The 21,925-nt window shown below is 49.0% G+C and overlaps 1 protein-coding gene across 2 annotated transcripts in view; it reads right to left on the bottom strand.

Moving 5' to 3' along the window:
• bmpr1aa (bone morphogenetic protein receptor, type IAa) overlaps nt 1–21,925 on the bottom strand; it is a 47,045-nt gene that overhangs the window by 4,686 nt on the left and 20,434 nt on the right. Inside the window, exons 3-9 of one of the 2 annotated variants that reach the window (XM_070977823.1) lie at nt 9,910–10,230; nt 2,400–2,562; nt 2,131–2,233; nt 1,538–1,637; nt 1,352–1,439; nt 912–1,047; nt 620–812 (exon numbers count right to left, since the gene is read on the bottom strand). In XM_070977823.1, coding sequence (XP_070833924.1) covers nt 620–812; nt 912–1,047; nt 1,352–1,439; nt 1,538–1,637; nt 2,131–2,233; nt 2,400–2,562; nt 9,910–9,976 — 850 coding nt within the window. In that variant the 5' untranslated portion in view covers nt 9,977–10,230. The remainder of the gene's footprint in view (nt 1–619; nt 813–911; nt 1,048–1,351; nt 1,440–1,537; nt 1,638–2,130; nt 2,234–2,399; nt 2,563–9,909; nt 10,231–21,925) is intronic. The other variant, XM_070977824.1, reaches the window with a different exon arrangement.

The following is a 21,925-nucleotide window of genomic DNA, read 5'->3' as shown; positions in this document are numbered from 1 at the left end:
ACACACACACACACACACACACACACACACACACACACACACACACACACACACACACACACACACACACACACACACACACACACACACACACACACACAAACGCACTCTCTGAAAACTAATCAGTGTATCTTCAGGACGTCTGTCTCTGTTTTACGGCGAGTCGTCGAGTCTCTTCAGTCTGACAGACGACAGGCGACGTTCAGTGTCATTAGCTTCAATCACCAACCAAATGAAAAATCAATGGAGGTATTGATCGGCGCTGCCGTCCTGCTGGTCTTCAGGCTCACAGGTCAGACTTTCATTGACTTTCTGCAGAACGCTGCTGTTTGCTGCTGCGTTCAAAGGAGAGGTTTCAAACCACTGGACTCAGCGTAAAATTAAAGGATCACTCAATAATGTGCCTTCAGCGTCTTAGATGGAGGACAAGATGTCCCTGATGTGAACAGACATCTTCCAAAGTTTCTGTCTGTCTCATGACAAATTCTCTCTTTTCGTCGTCTTATTTGGGCCAACATAGTAACAAAAACAGAGAAGTCTTCATGTTCGATCTCCTGACTGACTTTCCTTCGATCTCCTCTGCTCTTACAGAACCTGTGGTATGAGAGAGCGGTCGTACCGAGGATGTTCTCGTGTCTCATCAGGACGGTCTGGTAGATCTCCGTCTCTCTGAACCAGCTGGCCTCCTCTCGGGTGAAGAAGACTTTGACGGCCACCTTCTCGCCCCTCCAGCGGCCCAGCCACACCTCGCCGTACCGGCCTTTACCGATCTGACGCACCATCTGGATCTGCTTGGCGATGGTCCGCTGTACCTGAGCGGCCGAGAAAGGAAGACGAACAGTGTGGATGAAGAGGAGAGACAGGAGGTTAAACCGCTGATTCAACTCAAACTGAGTCAGTGCAGATCTTACCAGCAGGGGGAGCCCAGAGCCGCTGCCGGAGCTCTGTGATTGGTGGATCAGGTCTTTGAGCGACTCCCCAGCAGGGATGAAGACTTCCTGCTCCAGATCCTTATGATACCGCTGACGCTCACTCTGCCACTTATACCTGAAAACACACACACACACACACACACACACACACACACACACACACACACACACACACACACACACACACACACACACACACACACACACACACACACACACACACACACACTTCTAAACCTCGAATAACAGACAGTTTAATCTGCTGGATTAAACCCAACAGTCACTTCTGCCTGAGAGACAACAGGTTTGTGCTGTGGTCCAATCATCTGCTTCATTAAAGGTCACATGACAGAACATTTTGTCTCAGTCAGCTGAGTCAGCTGTTAGCAGGTCACCCACAGATACAGGTGATGTCCTACCTGTAGTAACAGACCACGGTGACACAGATCAGAGTGCAGCAGCAGACCGTCATGGAGATGAGGAAGGCCAGCCAGTGGGGGCTGCCTTCTGGAAACATCCAGAGAAAAGAAAAGACTGCGTTAACTCAGGTTTACATTCAGCTGGTAAACACCTGAATCACTCGGCCAGGTGAGCGTAAATGTTACCAGTAGGGGCCTGAGGGGGGAGGGTGGGCTGCAGGTCTCTGTTGCAGAAGTCGGTGTTGCAGCACTCGATGGTCCTCCTGGTCTGAGCTTTGGGAGAGTCCTGTCAATGAGACCGACCACACAATGAATCAATGAGCCTCACCTGAGCAGCTGACGCTCTTCAGATCAGGCCTGAGTCTGATCCACCATTTAAATACAGAGCCTGTTCTCACGGAGCGCTGACGTGACCAACATTAGCAAGTTTTTAAAACGAGGTCCTCACAGCAGCAGGGAAACCCAGCCGTTAAGCAGTGATGACGTCACCGCCTGCAGCCATAAATCAAACGGCTCCTATAATTCATTTCCACTTCGCTGCACCAAGGTACAGAAAACAAGCTGCACTCAGGTAAATCAGCTCAGCTGCACACACGAAGCCTGCACATAAACAACCTCTACTGACGGATATCATAAACCTGAGCCTTCATAAAACAGACGTCTCACTGTCTATGAACGTACACTTCAGTGTGTGTGTGTGTGTGTGTGTGTGTGTGTGTGTGTGTGTGTGTGTGTGTGTGTGTGTGTGTGTGTGTGAGTGTGAGTGTGTGTGAGTGTACCTTGCACTGGAAGTGTGAGCCTTCATACTTCATGCAGCCGGAGGTGAGGATGGCTTCACCGTGCTCATCCTCCTCGATGATGGCGAAGCACTGACCGTTGGTCCTGAGGGGAGACGGAGACAGACACATGCACACACACACGGATCAATAACAATGATCTGAGCTTTCTGAAGCTGATCATCAACTGTCCTCTGTTCCATCGTCTTGTTTCTGAGTGGCTGCGTGTCTTCAGGGCTCAGAAACATTCACTGTGTTGTGTCTCTACTCACTGGCAGGTGTTGTTTGTGGCGTCCTCAGGACAGTGTCCGGAGCAGTAGCAGCTGAGGAAACGGGCGGCGTCCTCGGGCGCGATGGTCGAGTCCTCGCCAGGCCGCCGAGCCTCAGGTTTCACCCCCGTCCCCTGCAGGACGTGGTCCGGGTTCTGACCTGCAGCTGGACGGAGGAACACAAACTGACTGAGAACAAGATTCAACAGAAGTGTGATGATCTGCAGCTCAGCGTGACGCAAGTGTCGAAGAACGACACGAATCAGAGCGATCAGCTGCTGATCAATACTCTATGTCCAATCTGAGGTCCGGGAGCTGGGACAGAGTCTGGAGAACGGACTTATCAGAGTGACTCCTCCTGGAGGTGAAACATTCCTCCTCTATCAGCAGAACAACAGCCAGGGAGGAGGAGGAGGACGTGACGAAGCTCCATATAAGGACCACAGGTTATTTATACTGATGGAGGTTCACTGCACCAACTGTGAGCGAGCACCTTCATCATCTTCACTGAGAAACTTTGATTCTACTTCAGAAACATTACAAGTAACCCAAAGTGATGAGATCAGGGGTCAGAGGTCACAGCAGGCAGGTGAACATGACTCCAGGTAACTGAACCGTCCTCCACCACACCTGAACTGTCCTCTTAAACGTCTTCTTTAATCATGAGCTCAGCTCAGTCATCCATCTTTGATCGTACCTGGATGTGATTATTATCTGATTCATTAACGAGCCTCGTTAATGATCAACACCTTCGTTCCTTCCTGTGACATTTTCTCATTTTCAGCTTCTTTTCAGATTCATCGCCTTCAAGTGTTTCATCCAACCAGCAGACGAGATATTCAGTCTGCTGTTTCAAAGCAATTGATCTATTTTCTGTCAATCAACTGATCATGAAAGAACAGATAAGGAGGTGAGACAGGGAGGAGAAGTCTTAATCCCTCCATCGCTCTGCCTCCTGCTGCTCCTCTCCCTCCTCAGAGTGAGAGCAGACGGCTTGCTGTCATGTCTGGACATGAACGACCTGCCCGTCCCTCCGCGGCCGCCGCAGACGTCGTGTCTTCTGTAAAGCAGGTCCTGAGGTTCAGAGACGGAGCTCGGCGTCTCAGCGGAGAATCAGACAGACATCTCCTGTGACTGTGCAGACCGGAACGCAGACGCTGACTCATGTTTGACGGACGAACGCAGGAAAAAGAGGAGAGAGGCTTTGACGAGCTGATGACATCTGCCTCACACTGAGCTGAGTCGGCACATTAAAAACCTCGCTGACGCTCTGAGCGCGTGAACTGAACTACGTTTAGCGTTCGGTGCTGTTACAAAACAGTTTGACAGCAGTTATTTCCTCAGATTAAAGCTCCATGTTGGATGACATGTACAGTGCTGATTGGTGCTCTGCTCCCGCTGACCTCTGACCTCCCTGAGTGCAGTCAGAGGAGATTAATCTGGACAGGAATGTTTTCACATTTAAACTGAAGAAACCGAAAAATAAAAAACACTGTGCAATGATGTCATCGCCGTCTAGACCTGAAAGACCGCCTCCTTCTTGGGTCAGGGCAGCTCTGATTGGCTGCAAAGTTCTGACTGACTTGAGCGAGGAGGAGGAAGAGGAAGTGGAGGGATGGTGGGTGTGTTGAAGCTGGAAATGGCTGCTCTGTTTCTGAGTGTGTGTGCGTCTCCATCCACATGTGTGCTTAATTGTGCCGGCAGTCAGAGTGGAGACTGAGGTCTGGCAGAGAGCACGCTGGGTAATCAGAGACTCTCCATGTGCTCTTAAAGTCACAGCGCTGCTGCAGACCGACTGTTTATTTACATGCAGCAGCAGCAGCAGCCGCCTGATGAAATGCTCTGATCTGCCGTCTTCTCTGCTCAAACATTGGACGAGCTGGACGGACGTGAGGCTGAGACGTAAAGTCAGCCGCTCTGCTCCCACGCAGAGGATTTAAGAGGATAGCGCTCAGCAGACTGATCAATACAGCTGAAACAATTAGTCAATGACAAGAATGATAATCAACTATTCTCATAATCCATCGTTTGCTTCTCAAATCTTTGTCACGTCTTCGCAAACTTAATAACTTCTGGTTTTGGACAAAATCTGAGGACATTGATGTGTCTCACATTCTGGACATTTCAACATTCCAAAGAATTGCTAATGAAAATAATGAAATATACTTCAGAAAATGACAGCAGTACAGCGATCCCATCAGAACAAAGTGTGTCATTAAATAGAAGGACTTCATCGAAGCAGAGGAAATGAACGTATGGAGGAAGGAATGTGGGCGAGCTGCTGGTCGAAGCAGACTGGAGAGCGCTTGTTTTAGCTTCTGCCATGTCCCAGTCGCTGTGGTCTGCAGACGCAAAGTTAGCTGCTCCGCTCTCACGCAGAGAAACTTTACGACTGTGAGTTAGTCAACAATGACTCACAGACTGCAAATATGCAGAGTAATAAAGAAGATATGATCGAACTCTGCTGACAGCCGCGACGAGACAAAGACGAATAAAATGTGCAAAAGAAGAAAAAGATGGAGAACAAACACTGGGTTGAAAATGTACTTAAAGCATTCAAAGTAAAAGTACACAGAGAACACATGGATGCCTGTTATTATAATACTATTACTATATCATTGCATTATCATTACTTAGCATTAATGTGTCAGAAGTATTTTATGGTTTCAAAGTGTTTCTCATATCATTTATCGAGTGTTTGGTTTGTAAAATGTGAGAAAACTCCTTCCCGTGTGTGACCAGCAGTCAAAACATCACATTTACTCCACAACTGTACTTCAGTATACGTCTGAGGTATCTTACTCAGTCGCTTTTCGCTTTCATGCTACTTTGTACTTGTACTCCACTGCATTCCTCTGACAGCTGAAAGTACTTTATATTAGATTTTATATTCAAAGCAGCAAAAGACTTCATGGTTTTGGCTTCTCAGGTGTGAAGATTTGCTGCTCATCCTCCTCGTAAGTGACAGTAAACTGAACAGTTGTGCTTTCGAGAGCGCTTGTTTTACTTCCTGCTTCGTCCCAGCTGCACCGTTAACCTGCAGCGTGTACGACGGAGAGCCACCTCGACCATTATCTGAAAGTCAGCGTTATCGACTGAACTGTGCCTAGAAGGTAAACTCCACCCGCCTGGTGCACGAGGCATGGTTAAACAAACTAGTGATGTGTGAATACTGAGTGACTTCAGGCTGCTGGAACAAACTAAAATGAACGGAGACGACGAATTCAATTTTCAATTTTACAAGCAAACACTGGACAGAACTGAATGCTACTGATGCTACAATCAGATGATTGAATATAATCATTTTAAATGTGACCGTGTGGTTGTTTTTTTGTGGCTTTTTGGTATTTGTGTTTTCAAACTCGACTGTCTCGGGGGGAAAAAATAAAAATAACGTATTGTTAAATGAACTGGGTGATAAACATCTCTGTGGCTCCAATGAAGTCTGCAGGGAATCACCAACAACTCCTTAATAACGCCTGCTGCTCCAAACAGACAGACAACAGTGAAGAGGAGGGAGGATGAAGAGGAGGGAGGATGAAGAGGACAGGCCAGATTCAACCACAGTGAAACCCAGAGAGAAGGATCAGTGCCACCTCCCTCTGCTGCAGGGACGAGGAGAGGAAGAGATGAAGAGCGAGTGTACGAAATGAAGAGGAAAAGAGAGCAGGACAAACTGCATCCTGAAGCCGAAAGGTCACAGGAACAAAAAGCCTTTTAACTCAGGATAACATGATTAAAGCCAAACGCCTCCCAGTGAACACACAGTACGTCAGCAGTGGGAATCACGAGTCCGGTTCCAGCCTCAGTGTCAGGATCTGATTCAGAATCTGCTCGCGATCTCTTTGTGTAAATGAACCCAAACAGGCAGCTCAGATACACGCTGAGGAGTCATTTACTGACCAACATCTCTGGTGGTGTTGTCTCCAGGAGGAAAGATCAGCCTCTTAGCTGCAGCGCTGCTTCCCCCTGAACTGAAAGACCTTCAGTGTGTGTTTGCTGCACTGAGGCCTCACAGCCGACATCCAGAGAGGAGAAGCTGGTTTTCTCCTGTTACGAGCCGTCATCACTTCTGCAGGTCGACAGGAGAGGACGACGCATCCTGAGCTCAACCTCAGCTTGTCAAATCCACCTCCTGATACGACATCCTGCACCACTCCTGTCACCTCTCCGCCCCTCAGCAGTCACTCCACGACCTGGCGATTATCTGTCACAGACAACTCAAACGCTGTCTTTGTCATGCTGTCAAACACTTAAGAGATTGAGTAGGAGAGGAAAAACAGTCTGATTATATCCACAGCTGCAGAGTAATTTCAGGTTAGTTTAGACGATTCTCATGATTCTGTTTCTGCTGCAGAAACTGGATCATCAGGCTTGGTAGCAGCACTGAACTGTCTCACTCACGTCATGGTTTTATTTTGAAGGGATTAGTCTGCACATGAGAAACAAAAATAAAAGTTTAAATCTGAACGTCCTTCCTGTCACTGCAGTACGTCTCCATCCAGGTCTGCTCCTCTTTGTTTTCCACTTTTACAACCACAACCCTTTTCATTAAAGCAGCGCCGACAAACACCATCTCTCCTCTCTCCACTTCCTCCCCGAGATGTTTATTCGGCTGACCCTGTGTCGCCGTGGTGACGACAGTCCGCCGAACCATCCCCAGTGAGGTAATTACCGTCCAACGCTCATTAAAACCTCAAAGCGACGAGACGACAGAGCTGAGCTGGGAAGTAAACCCCCCTCAGGTGACGTCCCGTTGACAGTTCAGTTTATATCAGAACAATACGATCACTGTCTACAACACGTCAACACGTCCCGCTGACCGTCTTCACCGACACGGACGGACATGAACACGTTTAAAGGACGTTTTCCACCAGCTGATCTGTTCTACTCCAGCAGAAAACCGAAGATATGTCACAATATAAAACGCCAAGCTCCTGTTTGGAGAGTGAAATCAGCCTCTGTCCACTCTGTCTTCATTCACTGCGGCAGAAAAACTCCAGAGACGGGAAATAAACACTGTTTCAAAGGGTGAATATGTCTCCAGGGGGACTGACGGATATTTCCGGAGAACAATGGCTGTTTGGAGCGTTTAGCGCCACTGACAGCTCGTACAGTGCCATACAGGAAACGGTTAATGTGCAGAGAGGAAGTGAGAGCGGCAACAATCAGTTCAACAGCTTCCTGCAGGGAGGGCTGCTGGAGGGGACGGGCCGAGAGCTTCTGAGGGCCGATACTGCTGCCGATAGTGGAAACCTCGTATCTCATGTCACGCAAATGTGGTCTGAAGCTCGGCTCTGTTGGTCTGTGCGCCTTCACAGCCTGAAGCTTTTCTTCACACCGTACAGGAAGTTTCCTCTTCACCTCGAGGGGAAAGTTTCCTCAAAGTGTTTCACGCAGATGGTCAGCTGAGAGCAACATGATCCACACCGCTGCCACATGTGTACTCTTCACTGTGTAGTTCAGTCATTTTGTCAGACCAAAATGGAAAAAAGGTGTTTTAATCCATGATGCCATCATTCTGATGCAGTGCTGAACGTTTAACATGAAATCTAACGTTCATCTGTTCCCTGTTTTCCTCCATGTTTCAGACTGTATGATGTCATTAAGATGCTGCTGCATTGACCTGATTCCACTGAACTTATCTTCAGCGGACATCTTTCTGTTGGTCAGGTGAGTAAAAGCTCTGCTGCAGCATTCAGACCTTCATGTGAAAACACGCTGATTCAGTCCCGTCAGCGCTGAAGCTTTTCAGGGTTCACACACTCACTGGCACACAAGCTGATTTCAAACAGCAGACCCGGAGCCAAAGTCAACAGACGGAGGTGAAGATGTGAAGAAACAAGTGGAAAAATAGTTTGATAAGACGACAGAGAGCCCCTCCTTTTCCGCCTCAGATTACAGCGTGTGTGTGTGTGTGTGTGTGTGTGTGTGTGTGTGTGTGTGTGTGTGTGTGTGTGTGTGTGTGTTATCACAGGGTCTGAGTCAATCACAGTCAGTAACACTCGGCTGAACGCCGCCCTGCTCTTATCAGCCTGCTTTGTGTGTGTTTGTAGGCCAGTGATTGACAGGTCAGAAGGTGACTTTTCTCATGTTCAGAGCTGCAGATTTATGACTGAACACACCCACACACACACTTCACTGACAACATCTGAAAACACACTTATTTCCCCATTTGGGCTCTTTGTCATACAAGTCATACAACATACGATTCAGATATGGAAGGATTTTAATGTGCAGAGCACTCAGTTTTTGTTCAAATGATCTTTTTCTGTGGAATATTTCATGTCTTAAATGTTGTCAGTGTTGTTGGGTTGAAGGTAAGGCTGCAAACTTAAGATTATTTTTGTTAATGTGGCCTTGAGTGGTCAGTTTATCACTAAAATGTCAGAAAATTTGTCTGAGTCACAGCTCAAAATGCAAGAATACTCAGTTGGTAGTGATACAGCAGCAAATCTTCACTACGAAGAAGCTGCAACCAGAAAATATTTCACATGAAAGACTCAAACAGAGCAGTTTCCATTCATTAATCAAGCAGTCAATGTTGAGGATCCACACAAACAATAAGTTCCTTCAATCACTTCATTTCATTGGATCTTATTTGCTGTGCAGCTCAGTCAGACGCTGCTGGACTCACCGGAAACTGTCAGTTCTTCTGCTTTCAGCCTAAAACTTCCTGTCACGCTGCTTTTATTTCAATCTTAAACAGACAATAAATCCACTAGTTGCAGCCAGCAGCTTCTCAAACACTGTCCGGTCATCGGAGTGTTCTCCATCTGATGTTCTAGTTTGTTCCTAAAGTCTCTCCATTATCAGCCAAATGACAATCACAGCTTCAACAAAAGGCTCCTGATACTGATCTGTGAGTTCAGGGAGGGGGTGCTGATTACAGAGGAGGGGCTGCATAACTTCTCATGTTAATGCCTGTCTGAATGAACTGCTTATCTGACTGAGAACAAACTAAAGGCTTAATGAGTAACTCGCAAAGAAAAGCAGAGCCCAAACATCCGGAGGAGAACTGATGGAGGCCGTCAGTGACTGAGGGCCTCTGAGCTCTGATGGTGGCTTCTACTTTAATGTGACGGTGACCACGATGTGAGCTGTAATTCATCAGGTCTAATGAGACGCTTGAGCTTCAACATCGAGCTGCAGCCTGAAGTTAGAGGAGGAGTCTGGAGGGAATGAGGGAGTCGGAGGAGGCGCATGCTGCCGTCACAGAGCTGTCTGCACCTGATTGGTTAGATCAGAGCCTAAATCTCATGTGTGTAGCCGGTCTGTCAGTCACTTAAGCTGCCTGTTTCAGCCTCTCTGAGCTCCTCATCATCATCTGTGACGCCTCAGCTTTACTACACAACGATGTTTTAAAACGTGTAGCATCACCTCTGCATACAGCCCTCGTGCTCCAAAACAAAACCCACACAGGGATCATTTTAAGGTATCGATCATAGATCACCAATCAAGCTCTGCACTGAAGTGACTGAAAGAGCAGTGAGATGAATTTTAAATGGCTTACCTTCGGTTCTGAGGGTCAGCAGGACAGCGGCGGCCATCACGGCCAAACAGAACGATAGACCTGCCATCCTGCAGCAGGACTGGACTCGGTCTGAACCAGTGCTGGGTTCAGACTGGGCCGCACTCTGTGATCAGGAGTTTTTGCTCAGTGTTGGACTGAGACAAAACACTCAAGTCCTGATTAAAGTCTTTAATCCACAGCAGGAGTCAGGGAGAACAAGCAAGGGGGATGGAGGGAGGAGAAGACGCGATGGGCTTCAGGTCTGGAGGGGATATCACAATGTCAGGTCTTCTGTCTCATTGGCTCTTTGGGTCCAAAAGCCTGAAGAGGGAAAGAGAATAAAACAGTTAAACATCAGCTGGTTAATGAAGGTTCAGATGAAGGCTATTATCTCTGCTCACACTGAGCTGCACAGGTGAAGCCCGAGTCTGTCCTCCTCAGCTTCCTCTAAAAACCACAATTACTGCCGTCACTCAGTTCTCTGGTTTCCAAACTCTCAAACATCCTCAAAACCCAGAGGTCTTCAGTCATCATCAGTAGCTGCTGCATTTTAAAGATTTAAGGTGGGAAAGAGATTAACCTGCTGAGAGGATGTCTGCGTCGTTAGTCGTCATGCCCTTTTTCCTTCCCACTGACACTTTTATGAAGACTCAACATCACCAGTATTTTTTGTTACGCAAAAATATTGTGAAATTATGCAAAAAGGATTACTGACAGCTGCAGTGAGAGCATCTCATGTCCACAGTTGGAGAAAGTCAAATAGTTCAGTTCTAAAGTCTCAGCAGTCCACAGAGCATCTCTCCTGCAGCTGACAGCTCCGTAGAGGAGCTGAGGAGGTTCAAAAATAGTATAGTGACTTTCTGATACTCGGTCCCACTGTCCCACATCGCTTCACATTATCCCTAATTATACAATTAAATTACAGTTACTGATAAGTCTGTCCTCAGCCTGCCGTGCTGTTATCCTGCTCCATTCTGTGTCCAATGATGCTGCTTAAAAAACAGCCGAATGATTGGACTGACAGACAAGATTTGACTCGGATGATGGACGTTTAGAGGACGGCTGAAGACTGAAGTAAAGAGGAACAGGGTGAGGCTATGGGAACACACCTTTAAAGCTTGTAACAACAGAAGGCTGTCATTTGGTTTGGTTTGGTTTGGTTTGGTTTGGTTTGGTTTGGTTTGGTTTGGTTTGGTTTAGTTTGGCTCCAGCTATCCCTCCGTCCCCCTCGTCCTCAGTGAGCTGTGACCTGGTGACCCTGCCCTGGCCTCCGACAGTCCGACTAACTACCAAATTATTTGTCCACGATGTTCTGCAATTACAGACGCTGGCCCTGCGCAGCGCTAATAACGGCATGTCGCAATTAGTGGGCGCCTAGAGCGGTGGAGGGGTGTGTGTGTGTGTGTGTGTGTGTGTGTGTGTGTGTGTGTGTGTGAGTGAATTAGTGGCGATGCACAGTCAGTGTCTGTCACTTTTCATTTGCCTGGGGGAGACAAAGGGGTCAGACCTGTGACCCACTTTTCACACATCTCTGGCTGAGGAGGCAGAGTGTGTGCACGCGCGTGCGCACACACACACACACACACACACGCACGCACGCACGCACGCACGCACGCACGCACGCACGCACGCACGCACGCACGCACGCACGCACGCACGCACGCACGCACGCACGCACGCACGCACACACACTACAGGTGAATCTATATGAGTGTGTATAGAGGACATTTCTATGTTCTGAGGACATTCAGGCGCTCACTACTTCAGTCAGCTGTTTCAAGGTTCAGACTCAGTTTTAAGGTTCAGGTTAAGCATTTAGCTGTGAAGGATAAAGATGCTCCTCCTTGAACTGCCACCTTATCGTGGTGGAGGAGTTTGAGTACCCGAATGATCCTAGAGGCTATGTTGTCCGGGGCTTAATGCCCCTGGTAGGGTCTCCCAAGGCAAACAGGTTCTAGGTGACGGGTCAGACTAAGAGCAGTTCAAGAAGCCCCTTATGAAAGAAATTAAAGCAAGGAAGCGTACGTCGCCCGGATTGGCGTCACCGGGGCCCCGCCCTGGAGCCAGGCCTGGGGTTGGGGCTCGCAGGCGAGCGCCTGGTGGCCGGGTCTTTGCCCACGGGACCCGGCCGGGCACAGCCCGAAGGAGCGACGTGGGCCCGCCTTCCCGTAGGCCCACCACCCGCAGGAAGGATCAGAAGGGGCCGGTGCTATGTGGAATGGGTAGCAGTCGTGGGCGGGGGCCCCGACGACCCAAATCCTGGACAACGACTCTGGCTATGGGGACATGGAATGTCACCTCACTGTGGGGGAAAGAGCCTGAGCTAGTGCGGGAGGTTGAGCGGTACCGGCTAGAGATAGTCGGGCTCACCTCCACGCACAGTCTGGGCTCGGGAACCCAACTCCTTGAGAGAGGCTGGACTCTCTTCTACTCTGGAGTTGCCCGCGGTGAGAGGCGGCGAGCTGGTGTGGGCTTGCTTATAGCCCCCCAGCTCAGCCGCCATGTGTTGGAGTTCTCCCCGCTGAGCGAGAGGGTCGCTTCCCTGCGCCTTCGGGTTGGGGATAGGTCTCTCACTATTGTTTCGGCCTACGGGCCGAACAGTAGCGTAGAGTACCCGGCCTTCTTGGAGTCCCTGGGAGGGGTACTGGAAAGTGCTCCAACCGGGGACTCCATTGTTCTGCTGGGAGACTTCAATGCTCACGTGGGCAGCGACAGTGACACCTGGAGGGGAGTGATTGGGAGGAACGGCCTCCCCGATCTGAACCCGAGTGGTGTTCTGTTATTGGATTTCTGTGCTAGTCACAGTTTGTCCATAACGAACACCATGTTCGAGCATAAGGGTGTCCATCAGTGCACGTGGCACCAGGACACCCTAGGCCGGAGGTCAATGATCGACTTTGTAGTCGTATCATCTGACCTTCGGCGGTATGTCTTGGACACTCGGGTAAAGAGAGGGGCTGAGCTGTCAACTGATCACCACCTGGTGGTGAGTTGGATTCGCTGGCAGGGGAAGAAGCGGGACAGACTTGGCAGACCCAAACGTACCGTGAGGGTCTGTTGGGAACGTCTGGCGGAACCCGCTGTCAGGGAAGTTTTCAACTCCCACCTCCGGGAGAGCTTCAACCAGATCCCGAGGGAGGTTGGAGACATTGAGTCCGAATGGACCATGTTCTCCACTTCCATTGTTGATGCAGCCGTCCATAGCTGTGGCCGTAAAGTCGGCGGTGCCTGTCGTGGCGGCAACCCCCGAACCCGGTGGTGGACACCGGAAGTAAGGGATGCCGTCAAGCTGAAGAAGGAGTCCTATCGGGCCTGGTTGGCTCATAGGACTCCTGAGGCAGCTGATGGGTACCGGCAGACCAAGCGTGCGGCAGCTCGGGCGGTTGTAGAAGCAAAAACTCGGGTCTGGGAGGAGTTCGGGGAGGCCATGGAGGAGGACTACCGGTTGGCCTCGAGGAAATTCTGGCAAACCGTTCGGCGCCTCAGGAGGGGGAAGCAGCTTTCTGTCAACACTGTTTACAGTGGAGGTGGGGAGCTGTTGACCTCGACTGGGGATATTGTCGGGCGGTGGAAGGAATACTTCGAGGATCTCCTCAATCCCTCTGTCATGTCTTCCGTAGAGGAAGCAGAGACTGGGGACTTGGAGGTCGATTCATTCATCACCGGGGCTGAAGTCACTGAGGCAGTTCGCAAGCTCCTCGGTGGCAGAGCGCCGGGGGTGGATGAGATCCGCCCTGAGTACCTCAAGTCTCTGGATGTTGTAGGACTGTCTTGGTTGACACGCCTCTGCAGCATCGCGTGGCAGACGGGGACAGTGCCTCTGGACTGGCAGACTGGGGTGGTGGTCCCTCTTTTTAAAAAGGGGGACCGGAGGGTGTGTTCCAACTATCGGGGGATCACACTCCTCAGCCTCCCTGGTAAAGTCTATTCCAGGGTACTGGAGAGGAGAATCCGGCCGATAGTCGAACCCCGGATTCAAGAGGAACAATGCGGTTTTCGTCCTGGCCGTGGAACACTGGACCAGCTCTATACCCTCCGCAGGGTGCTTGAGGGTTCATGGGAGTTTGCCCAAACAGTCCACATGTGCTTCGTGGACTTGGAGAAGGCATTCGACCGTGTCCCTCGCGTCATTCTGTGGGAGGTGCTCCAGGAGTATGGGGTTGGAGGCCCTCTGTTGAGGGCTGTACAGTCCCTGTACAACCGGAGCAGGAGCTTGGTCCGCATTGCCGGCAGTAAGTCGGACCTGTTCCCAGTGCATGTTGGACTCCGGCAGGGCTGCCCTATGTCACCGGTTCTGTTCATCATTTTTATGGACAGGATTTCTAGGCGCAGCCAGGGGCCGGAGGGGGTTCGGTTCGGGGGCCGGCAGATTTCGTCTCTGCTTTTCGCGGATGATGTTGTCTTGTTGGCTTCCTCGAGCCAGGACCTTCAGCATGCGCTGGGGCGGTTCGCAGCCGAGTGTGAAGCAGCTGGGATGAGAGTTAGCACCTCCAAGTCCGAGGCCATGGTTCTCGACCGGAAAAAGGTGGCTTGCTCCCTTCAGGTTGGAGGAGAGTTCCTGCCTCAAGTGGAGGAGTTTAAGTATCTTGGGATCCTGTTCACGAGTGAGGGAAGGATGGAACGTGAGATTGACAGGCGGATTGGTGCAGCGGCTGCAGTAATGCGGTCGCTGTATCGGTCTGTCGTGGTAAAGAAGGAGCTGAGCCGAAAGGCGAAGCTCTCGATTTACCGGTCAATCTACGTTCCTACCCTCACCTATGGTCATGAACTTTGGGTCATGACCGAAAGAACGAGGTCCCGGATACAAGCGGCTGAAATGAGTTTCCTCCGCAGGGTGGCGGAGCGCTCCCTTAGAGATAGGGTGAGGAGCTCTGTCACCCGGGAGGAGCTCAGAGTAGAGTCGCTGCTCCTCCGCATCGAGAGGAGTCAGCTGAGGTGGCTCGGGCATCTCTATCGGATGCCCCCTGGACGCCTCCCTAGGGAGGTGTTCCAGGCATGTCCCACCGGGAGGAGGCCCCGGGGAAGACCCAGGACACGCTGGGGTGACTACGTCACTCGGCTGGCCTGGGAACGCCTCGGGATCCCCCCGGAAGAGTTGGAGGAAGTGTCCGGGGAGAGGGAAGTCTGGGCGTCCCTGCTCAGACTGCTCCCCCCGCAACCCGGCCCCGGATAAGCGGAAGATAATGGATGGATGGATGGATGGATAAAGATGCATTAAATCAATAATAGTCCTTAAAAGTACAAAAACACTTTTTTGTACTTTGGGGGTCCCGGTTCATGATGTCAAACAGTCCGCAGCCTTTGTCTGTCTGACAGCCGTTGACACAGACTCAGGGTTAGTGAACATGGCCTGGTTGATGCAGCCATACAAGCAGCATGCCTGTGCAAAGATCTCATAAAGCTGATAAATAATCTAATAATCTAATAAAGCCTGTCGTAGAGGCGTGCAGGACTAACATGACGTCACCCCAGAGACGGGGCTCACTTTTTTTTCCCCCCACCAATACCACAAACTTCACGCTGCATTAGGCAGACTAGATGCTACAATGGCCTTTTCTCCCCTCGACTGTCTGTTAGTAATTCTCTTTTGACAGTTAGATTTTTATACAGTCTCATACTGTGCAGATATTCCACCAGCTCCTTCAGTCCACTTATCCAGGCTGAGTAAAGAGAGAAAACAGTTTCTCCAGCTGTCTCTGACCAGCATCTTCCTTTGAAATGAGTGATTGTTCTGTAATGTGTAATAAATGATCGCGCTGTTAAAATGGATTTCATAGAACTGGTATCAAAGACAAGGTGCAGCACAAAGCACAAAGACAACAAACAAAGCTGCTCTGTGTTCGGGAGACAAACCATGAAGCAGGAAATGAACAGCTGCCTCGTGTGGGACGTCACAAAACAACTGTCCCATAAGAGCACAGGATATTAATGATGTGTTCGTCTCACCAACGGAGCCTCACCAGAGGCCAGAGACGACACGAGTCTCTCCTGACTGACATGTTCGACCTGTGCGTCTGCAGCCATTCCCACTGAAAACAGCCCAGTGTTATAACAAAAGATGAAAATACAGTGTAAGACTTCTGTCTGTTCACAACATTGAAGAGGATGATGCTCTGCAGCTGGACGTGTCCAAATTTTTGACTTGGACCGATGAACAGGGGGCAACTGCAGTCAGGTCCCATGACGCCCATGTGTAGGTTATCGCTTTCCACAGAGCAGCACTGAGCTTTTAATGGCCATGAATCTAATCACATACATGTACAGCTGCTGTCTGCCCTGTTTGTTCAAATGGACTGTTCCATTTCAGGCAGAGAGGGGTCAGACGGTCCTTCTCTGAATCACAGGTGCACATTTTCAAGCCCACAGCCACAGATAAGGAATGTACATGAGAGACGGATGGGATGAAGCCGAGGATTAGGGTGTGTGTGCAGGGCTTGAGTGTGTGTGCTGTGATGCTGTCTGCGAGGGGGAGTGACGAGTGTGTTGGAGTCCGTGTGCAGGCGTCACTGTGTCGATAACAGAAAGTGGAAATATCTTCACCTCGCTGGCACAACAAAACCTGAAGTTTGTTTGTGGTTCTTTGATCCATTTAGAGACTGACAACAGCAGCAGCAGCAGCAGCAGCACGACAGATAACACACACAAAGACACATTCAGACAGAGGGAGGAAGGGCAAGACGAGGCAGGTTACCCGAGGACCGACCGTCTGCTGTGAGCCCCCAAGACAGGAAGCTGCCTCCCCCCTCACACACACCCTTCCTAAATCACACAACACATCCACTTCCCTTTGATAACACAAAGCAAGATGACTGCACACACACACACACACACACACACACACACACACACACACACACACACACACACACACACACACACACACACACACAGTGACTGACATGGAGCCTCGGCATGATCACGACAGACAGCTGAACTGAGACTGAGAGACAAATAAAACATCCAGTCAAGAAGTAAAATCCAGGTGAGTCCACCAGAAAGGGTTAAAAAAAAAAAGAAAAAAGAAACTTAACCAGAGCCAGATTCTCCAAACCCTCTGGGTGTCAGGTAACTTTCACTCCTCCTCCTCCTCCCCCTCCTCCTCCTCCTCCTCCTCCTCCCCCTCCTCCTCCTCCTCCTCCTCGGCAGTCATGTTTGAACTTGTCTCTGATCCTTCAGTCTGCTTCTGAGTCAAACAACAACGTCCTTCTTCCTCCAGCAGAAGCCAACAGAGAACGATCGAGACGTGATTTTAACGCTCGTCTCCTCCTGCCTGTCCTTCACATATCCACCACATTTCCAGTGCTGGTGTGTTTGTGACAGGTAACGCTGTGATGAACATGCAGACCTCCACATCATCAGGCCTCAATAGGAGCACAGGGTAACACCTCCTGCTAAAATGACCCGACAGATTCTGCTGAGGCTTCGTCACAGAACAGCAGCTGTGGAAAGTGGATTTACTCTGTTCTTATAAACAACTCTGAGGTACTTTAGTGACTGTAGTGCTCAGTCTGAAGCGCTCTGGCTTCTGTGGGATTCAAACCTGCGTCCTTTCACTTCAGAGACAGCTCATGTGCACACAGGTCTGTTGTGTCCTCTCTCGCCCCTCCTCTGGTCGTCTCCTCAGCTAACGGCGGGTAATGTAGCGTAGCTGCTCCGGCTAGCTGGACGTGACATCAGAGTCTTGGATGAAGAACATTCAGCGTGACGGGAATGAAAGACGGTATTGTTAGCCATCCCACCTGTACAGAATAAACCAGCCTTATAGGGAACCACTGAGCCATAGCCGGCCCCCCCAGGGGAAGGAATTTGAGGTCACACCGCTCTGGGGATGCTGGGAAATTTGGTGGGATAGAAACCCAAGCAGTGGGTAGACTTGTAGAAGAAAGAGAGCTCTTTAAAGGCTTTTATGGAAGCTCTATGCTTCTGGGTATAATAACTTTTCATTTGGCTGGAGAATTAGCCGGCCCTAAAAACTATTATGTAAAATGATATTACGCTGCCACGACTGGTGGCTGCTGCAGCGGCCTGCGTGACGACGTTCATAAACGAAGCGCACCGAGTTGTACTTTTATTACAACAAGGCTTAGTCTCCTCTCTGACTGCAGCTCACAGATTTGATGCAGTCAGTTTAATGTAGAGCAAGGCACCAACACCACGCAGGTTAGAGGTTCAATTCCCATACGGGCCATCATTGAACACTTTTCAGTACTGTTTGGTTGACACTACAAAACTTTAGTTACTGAGCAATTAATCAAATTAATCGGCTCAGTCAGTCACCAAGGAAATGTGAGAAAATGAGTCCTCATATAGCTTTAAATTGAACATTTTGGGGTTTTTGAATGCCAGCTGGCCAAAATATCACATGTAGAGATTAGAAATAATTTCATTATTATTATTTTTTGGCTGAAGGACACTTCTACACTGAAGGTCAAATCACTGCAGGTCAACAAAAACACACATCCCAGATGCTCCCTATGAATCCAAGTACTCCGTGCCAAACTCCAGCTCCCACAGTGTTCACCTCCTGTTTGTGTGGAGGTTGAGTATGAACCCCGATTTCCTCCGAGGTCTGAATGTCTTCCATTACTGTGAAGGAAACTTTCCTCCACCTGTCGGAGCTCAGCTAAATCTGAGTGTGAGAGCGTGACTGATGGCCAAGTTTTCCTCCAGACGGTGGCCTAAAGGTCCAAAAATGATTGAAGACGATACTGGGATCTGAGGAGTTTGTGGGGAAAAGGTTTTATGATATGAGAATGTTGGACGGTTTGTTCTGGAAAGAGCTCTGAAGCCGTTCCAGGTCCTCGTGTCTACGTCTGATTTACTCACTTTGCTCACAGAACTGTTAAAAAGCTGTAAAATGACACCAGAGCTCAGGAGGGAGGGGGTGGAGGGGTACAGTCATTAATAATCCATCCCTAACAATTCTCCCCACCTCCCCCTCCCCAAAGGTCTGCAGCGTGAGGGGCCAGACATCAATAATCAAGCCTTAATGCATCTCCACTTCCTGCTGAATGGCGGCAGACTAAATAAACGACACGGAGTCCTGATTGGAGGACCAGCGGCGTCCGACAGCTCCTGAGCTCCACAAATAAATGCAGTAATGAGGGAGATTGGGATCGGTGCTGGAGCTGGTGGAGAATATTAACAGCACCGCTGGGACGGAGCACAGACCGACACTGTTTTCATGTTTTATCATTTCATCTCGGCTTTTTTAGGCTATGATGACTAAGATTTTAATTTATTGATTAATTGGTTAGTCTATAAAATGTAAATGCGGTGAAAATGTTGATCACAGCTTCCCTCAGCTCCACGTCACCTCTTCACGTCCAAAGATACTCAGAGCAAAGCAACAAAACCTCACATCCAAACAGATATTTGGTCCCGTTTGTTTAGTGAATGACTTTGATTATCACTCAGACTTAATGAGCAGAGTTTGTTCGACTGTCTGTCCAGACTCTCCATAACTCTGAGCTCTCTCGTCCTTTCTGGATGCAGCAGGTCAGCAAACTGTGTGATTCAGTCAAAAAAATTCATTTTTCCTCTTTTTTGTCTTTCCATCTCTTCATCTTCCCCTCCTTTCTCTGCTTCTGGCCTCTTCTCCTCTTCCTTTCTGCCTTTTATCCCCCCCCCGTATCCCTCCCCATTTCACCTCTCTTTGTCAGCTTTCCTCCCCCCTTTCTTGTCTCCTTCTGTTGCTTCCCCTCTCATTTCCTTCACTCTCCCCCTTCCAGTTTTCCATCTTCCTAATTTCTGTCCCTCCTCCTCTTCTCCTTTCTCCTGTCCTCTCTCCCTCCATCTTGGCCCCGTTCCCCATCCCCTCCAGGGGCCCCTCCTTGCAGGCGGGCCTCTGGGTGCTGCAGCAGCCTCCCGTTGGTGTCGGCGCCCTGCCCGACATGCCTTTCAGGGCCTGGGAGACTGCAGGCCAGACTTTCTGGCTCCACTGCCATTGTTTGCTCGGCTGCTCTGCGCCTCATCCCCGGCGATGGATTAGCATAAGAATACCCAGAATACCCCGAGCCACGGTGAGCGGCACTGCGGGCCTCTTCCTCCCTGCATCTTCTGCTTCCTCTTCTTCATCAACAACCTGTCTACAATCCCATAAATTCATCTAGAACGATGTTTTTCTTTCTTTTCTTAATGACATTCAGAGGACGCTTTCTAAAACATCTGTAGCAACAGAAAAGAAGGAAAGCTGTTGGCCTTTGTGGGAATTGAACCCACAACCCTGATAGTGTCTTGCTGCATCTATTAGATTGACTGACATCATATATTTTCTCTCACAGAGAAGAAAACAAAGGCGTGTATAACACAAACGATCTGTGGTTCTTGTAAAGTACTTCATAACTTCATTAGTGTTTATTTTTCAAGGAAAATGTTGGCCAATTAAAATCACAAAATTAACAGTTCACAGCCTCCAAATCCTGAAGGATTAGGCAACAGACAGAAAATTAATCTGTTATAATTTTGAGAAATTGCTTAATTATTGAAGTCATTAATCACATCAGGAAACCATATGCGACAGACTTCCTCCACATCAACTTATGGCGGCAGTTTTTACTTTAAATTGAATTTGTTGTGTTTACACAGAATGAACGTCCGTACAGACAATGATCATCTGGATTAGAGTCTGAGGATTATGAGGAAAAGTGTGATGTCAGAAGGGCCGACGTTGTGTTTGAGTGGATTTGAGGACATGAGACATGCAGCCGTTACTAGAGAGAGTAAGCTGCACTGCATTCAGCGGTTTGAGTAATGACTCTTCTAAAGAAGGGATGGCAGGCAGCACCGCACTGGTTTTGGCTTCTTGTCACGATTGAACCCCAAACCCTGGCGGTGCTTCTGGCTGCAGACACACCCTCATCCTCTTAATGTGTGTGTGAGACAGACAGCGGGCAGCAGTGACGGCTAATTTCATTAGAGACTAACAGAAGATCTGGTGAGCAGCTGCAGCTACAAGCTTCAATCAGTCGCTCCTCTTCACCGACCATGTTACAGTGACACAAATTACCCAACATTCACAGGGGCAACACAGATTTATAGTCCATATAAATGGCACAGCAGCATTTTATATCAATAACGACCAATTATTGATTAAAATGATTGAAATTGTCAGTATTGGTGCTGATGCTCAACGTCCAGCTCCAGAGCTGCTCGGCCACGCTGTGGACGCTCCCTGCAGAGGCAGACAGACGCTGAGCCCACTCACTAAGTCATAAAGTCATAAAGCGGTTCACTGTGGTTCCCTGAAGGTGATTTTAATCACTCTAATCGCCATAGAAACTGGTCCATCCATCACTGGCACAGTGCTTCCTTTGTCCTACACCCGAGTCATAAAAAAAACACACTCAGACCATAAAAACAACATTATGATCATAAATCACACTGATGACTGGAGTGGATACTGGAGACAACCCTCCCAGTTAAACCAGTTAGCCGCTGCTGGTGCTGGTATCACCTAAAGGACAACAAGCTCCAGGGTGCAGGTTCAGAAACATCACGTCACATCGTTTCAGAGGAGTCCATCCTGACCTTCATCCTTCCTCAGCTGGAGCTGCTCAACAGCTACAGATGCGGGAAAATTCCCCCCGTGAAGTGAAAGACATATTTACTTTTTCATCTTCTCACCAGTGTCCTCTGCTGGAGTCCTCTGTGTTTTCACAGATCTTAATATCATAATCCTACATAACGTCCCCCTGTTAAGTGTCAAAGACTGTCTACCCGCACGGCCTGCATAGTTCCCATCTTCATATAGATGTTTTTGAGGAGCAAAATGTCCAAAAAAATATTTAAGATTAAAGATATTAAACGGTGATATGATATAAAAAAAGAGCTTCAGCCTATTTTCTTCAGTGATTCGTCTGTTGATTCATTGTTTTGTCTACAAAATTTCTAAACTGTCTGTCTGTCATAATGTCCCACAGCTTGAGGACAAAAACAATTAACCTGTATACTATTTTTATATTTTACACAACAGTCCACCATCCAAAAAAAAAAACTCAGTTACCAACATATGAAA

The sequence above is a fragment of the Chaetodon trifascialis genome, chromosome 13 (assembly GCF_039877785.1).
Source record: "Chaetodon trifascialis isolate fChaTrf1 chromosome 13, fChaTrf1.hap1, whole genome shotgun sequence".
NCBI classification, from domain to species: domain Eukaryota; kingdom Metazoa; phylum Chordata; class Actinopteri; order Chaetodontiformes; family Chaetodontidae; genus Chaetodon; species Chaetodon trifascialis.
Note: the sequence above shows the minus strand (reverse complement) of the source record. Positions and strands in the feature narration are given on the sequence as shown.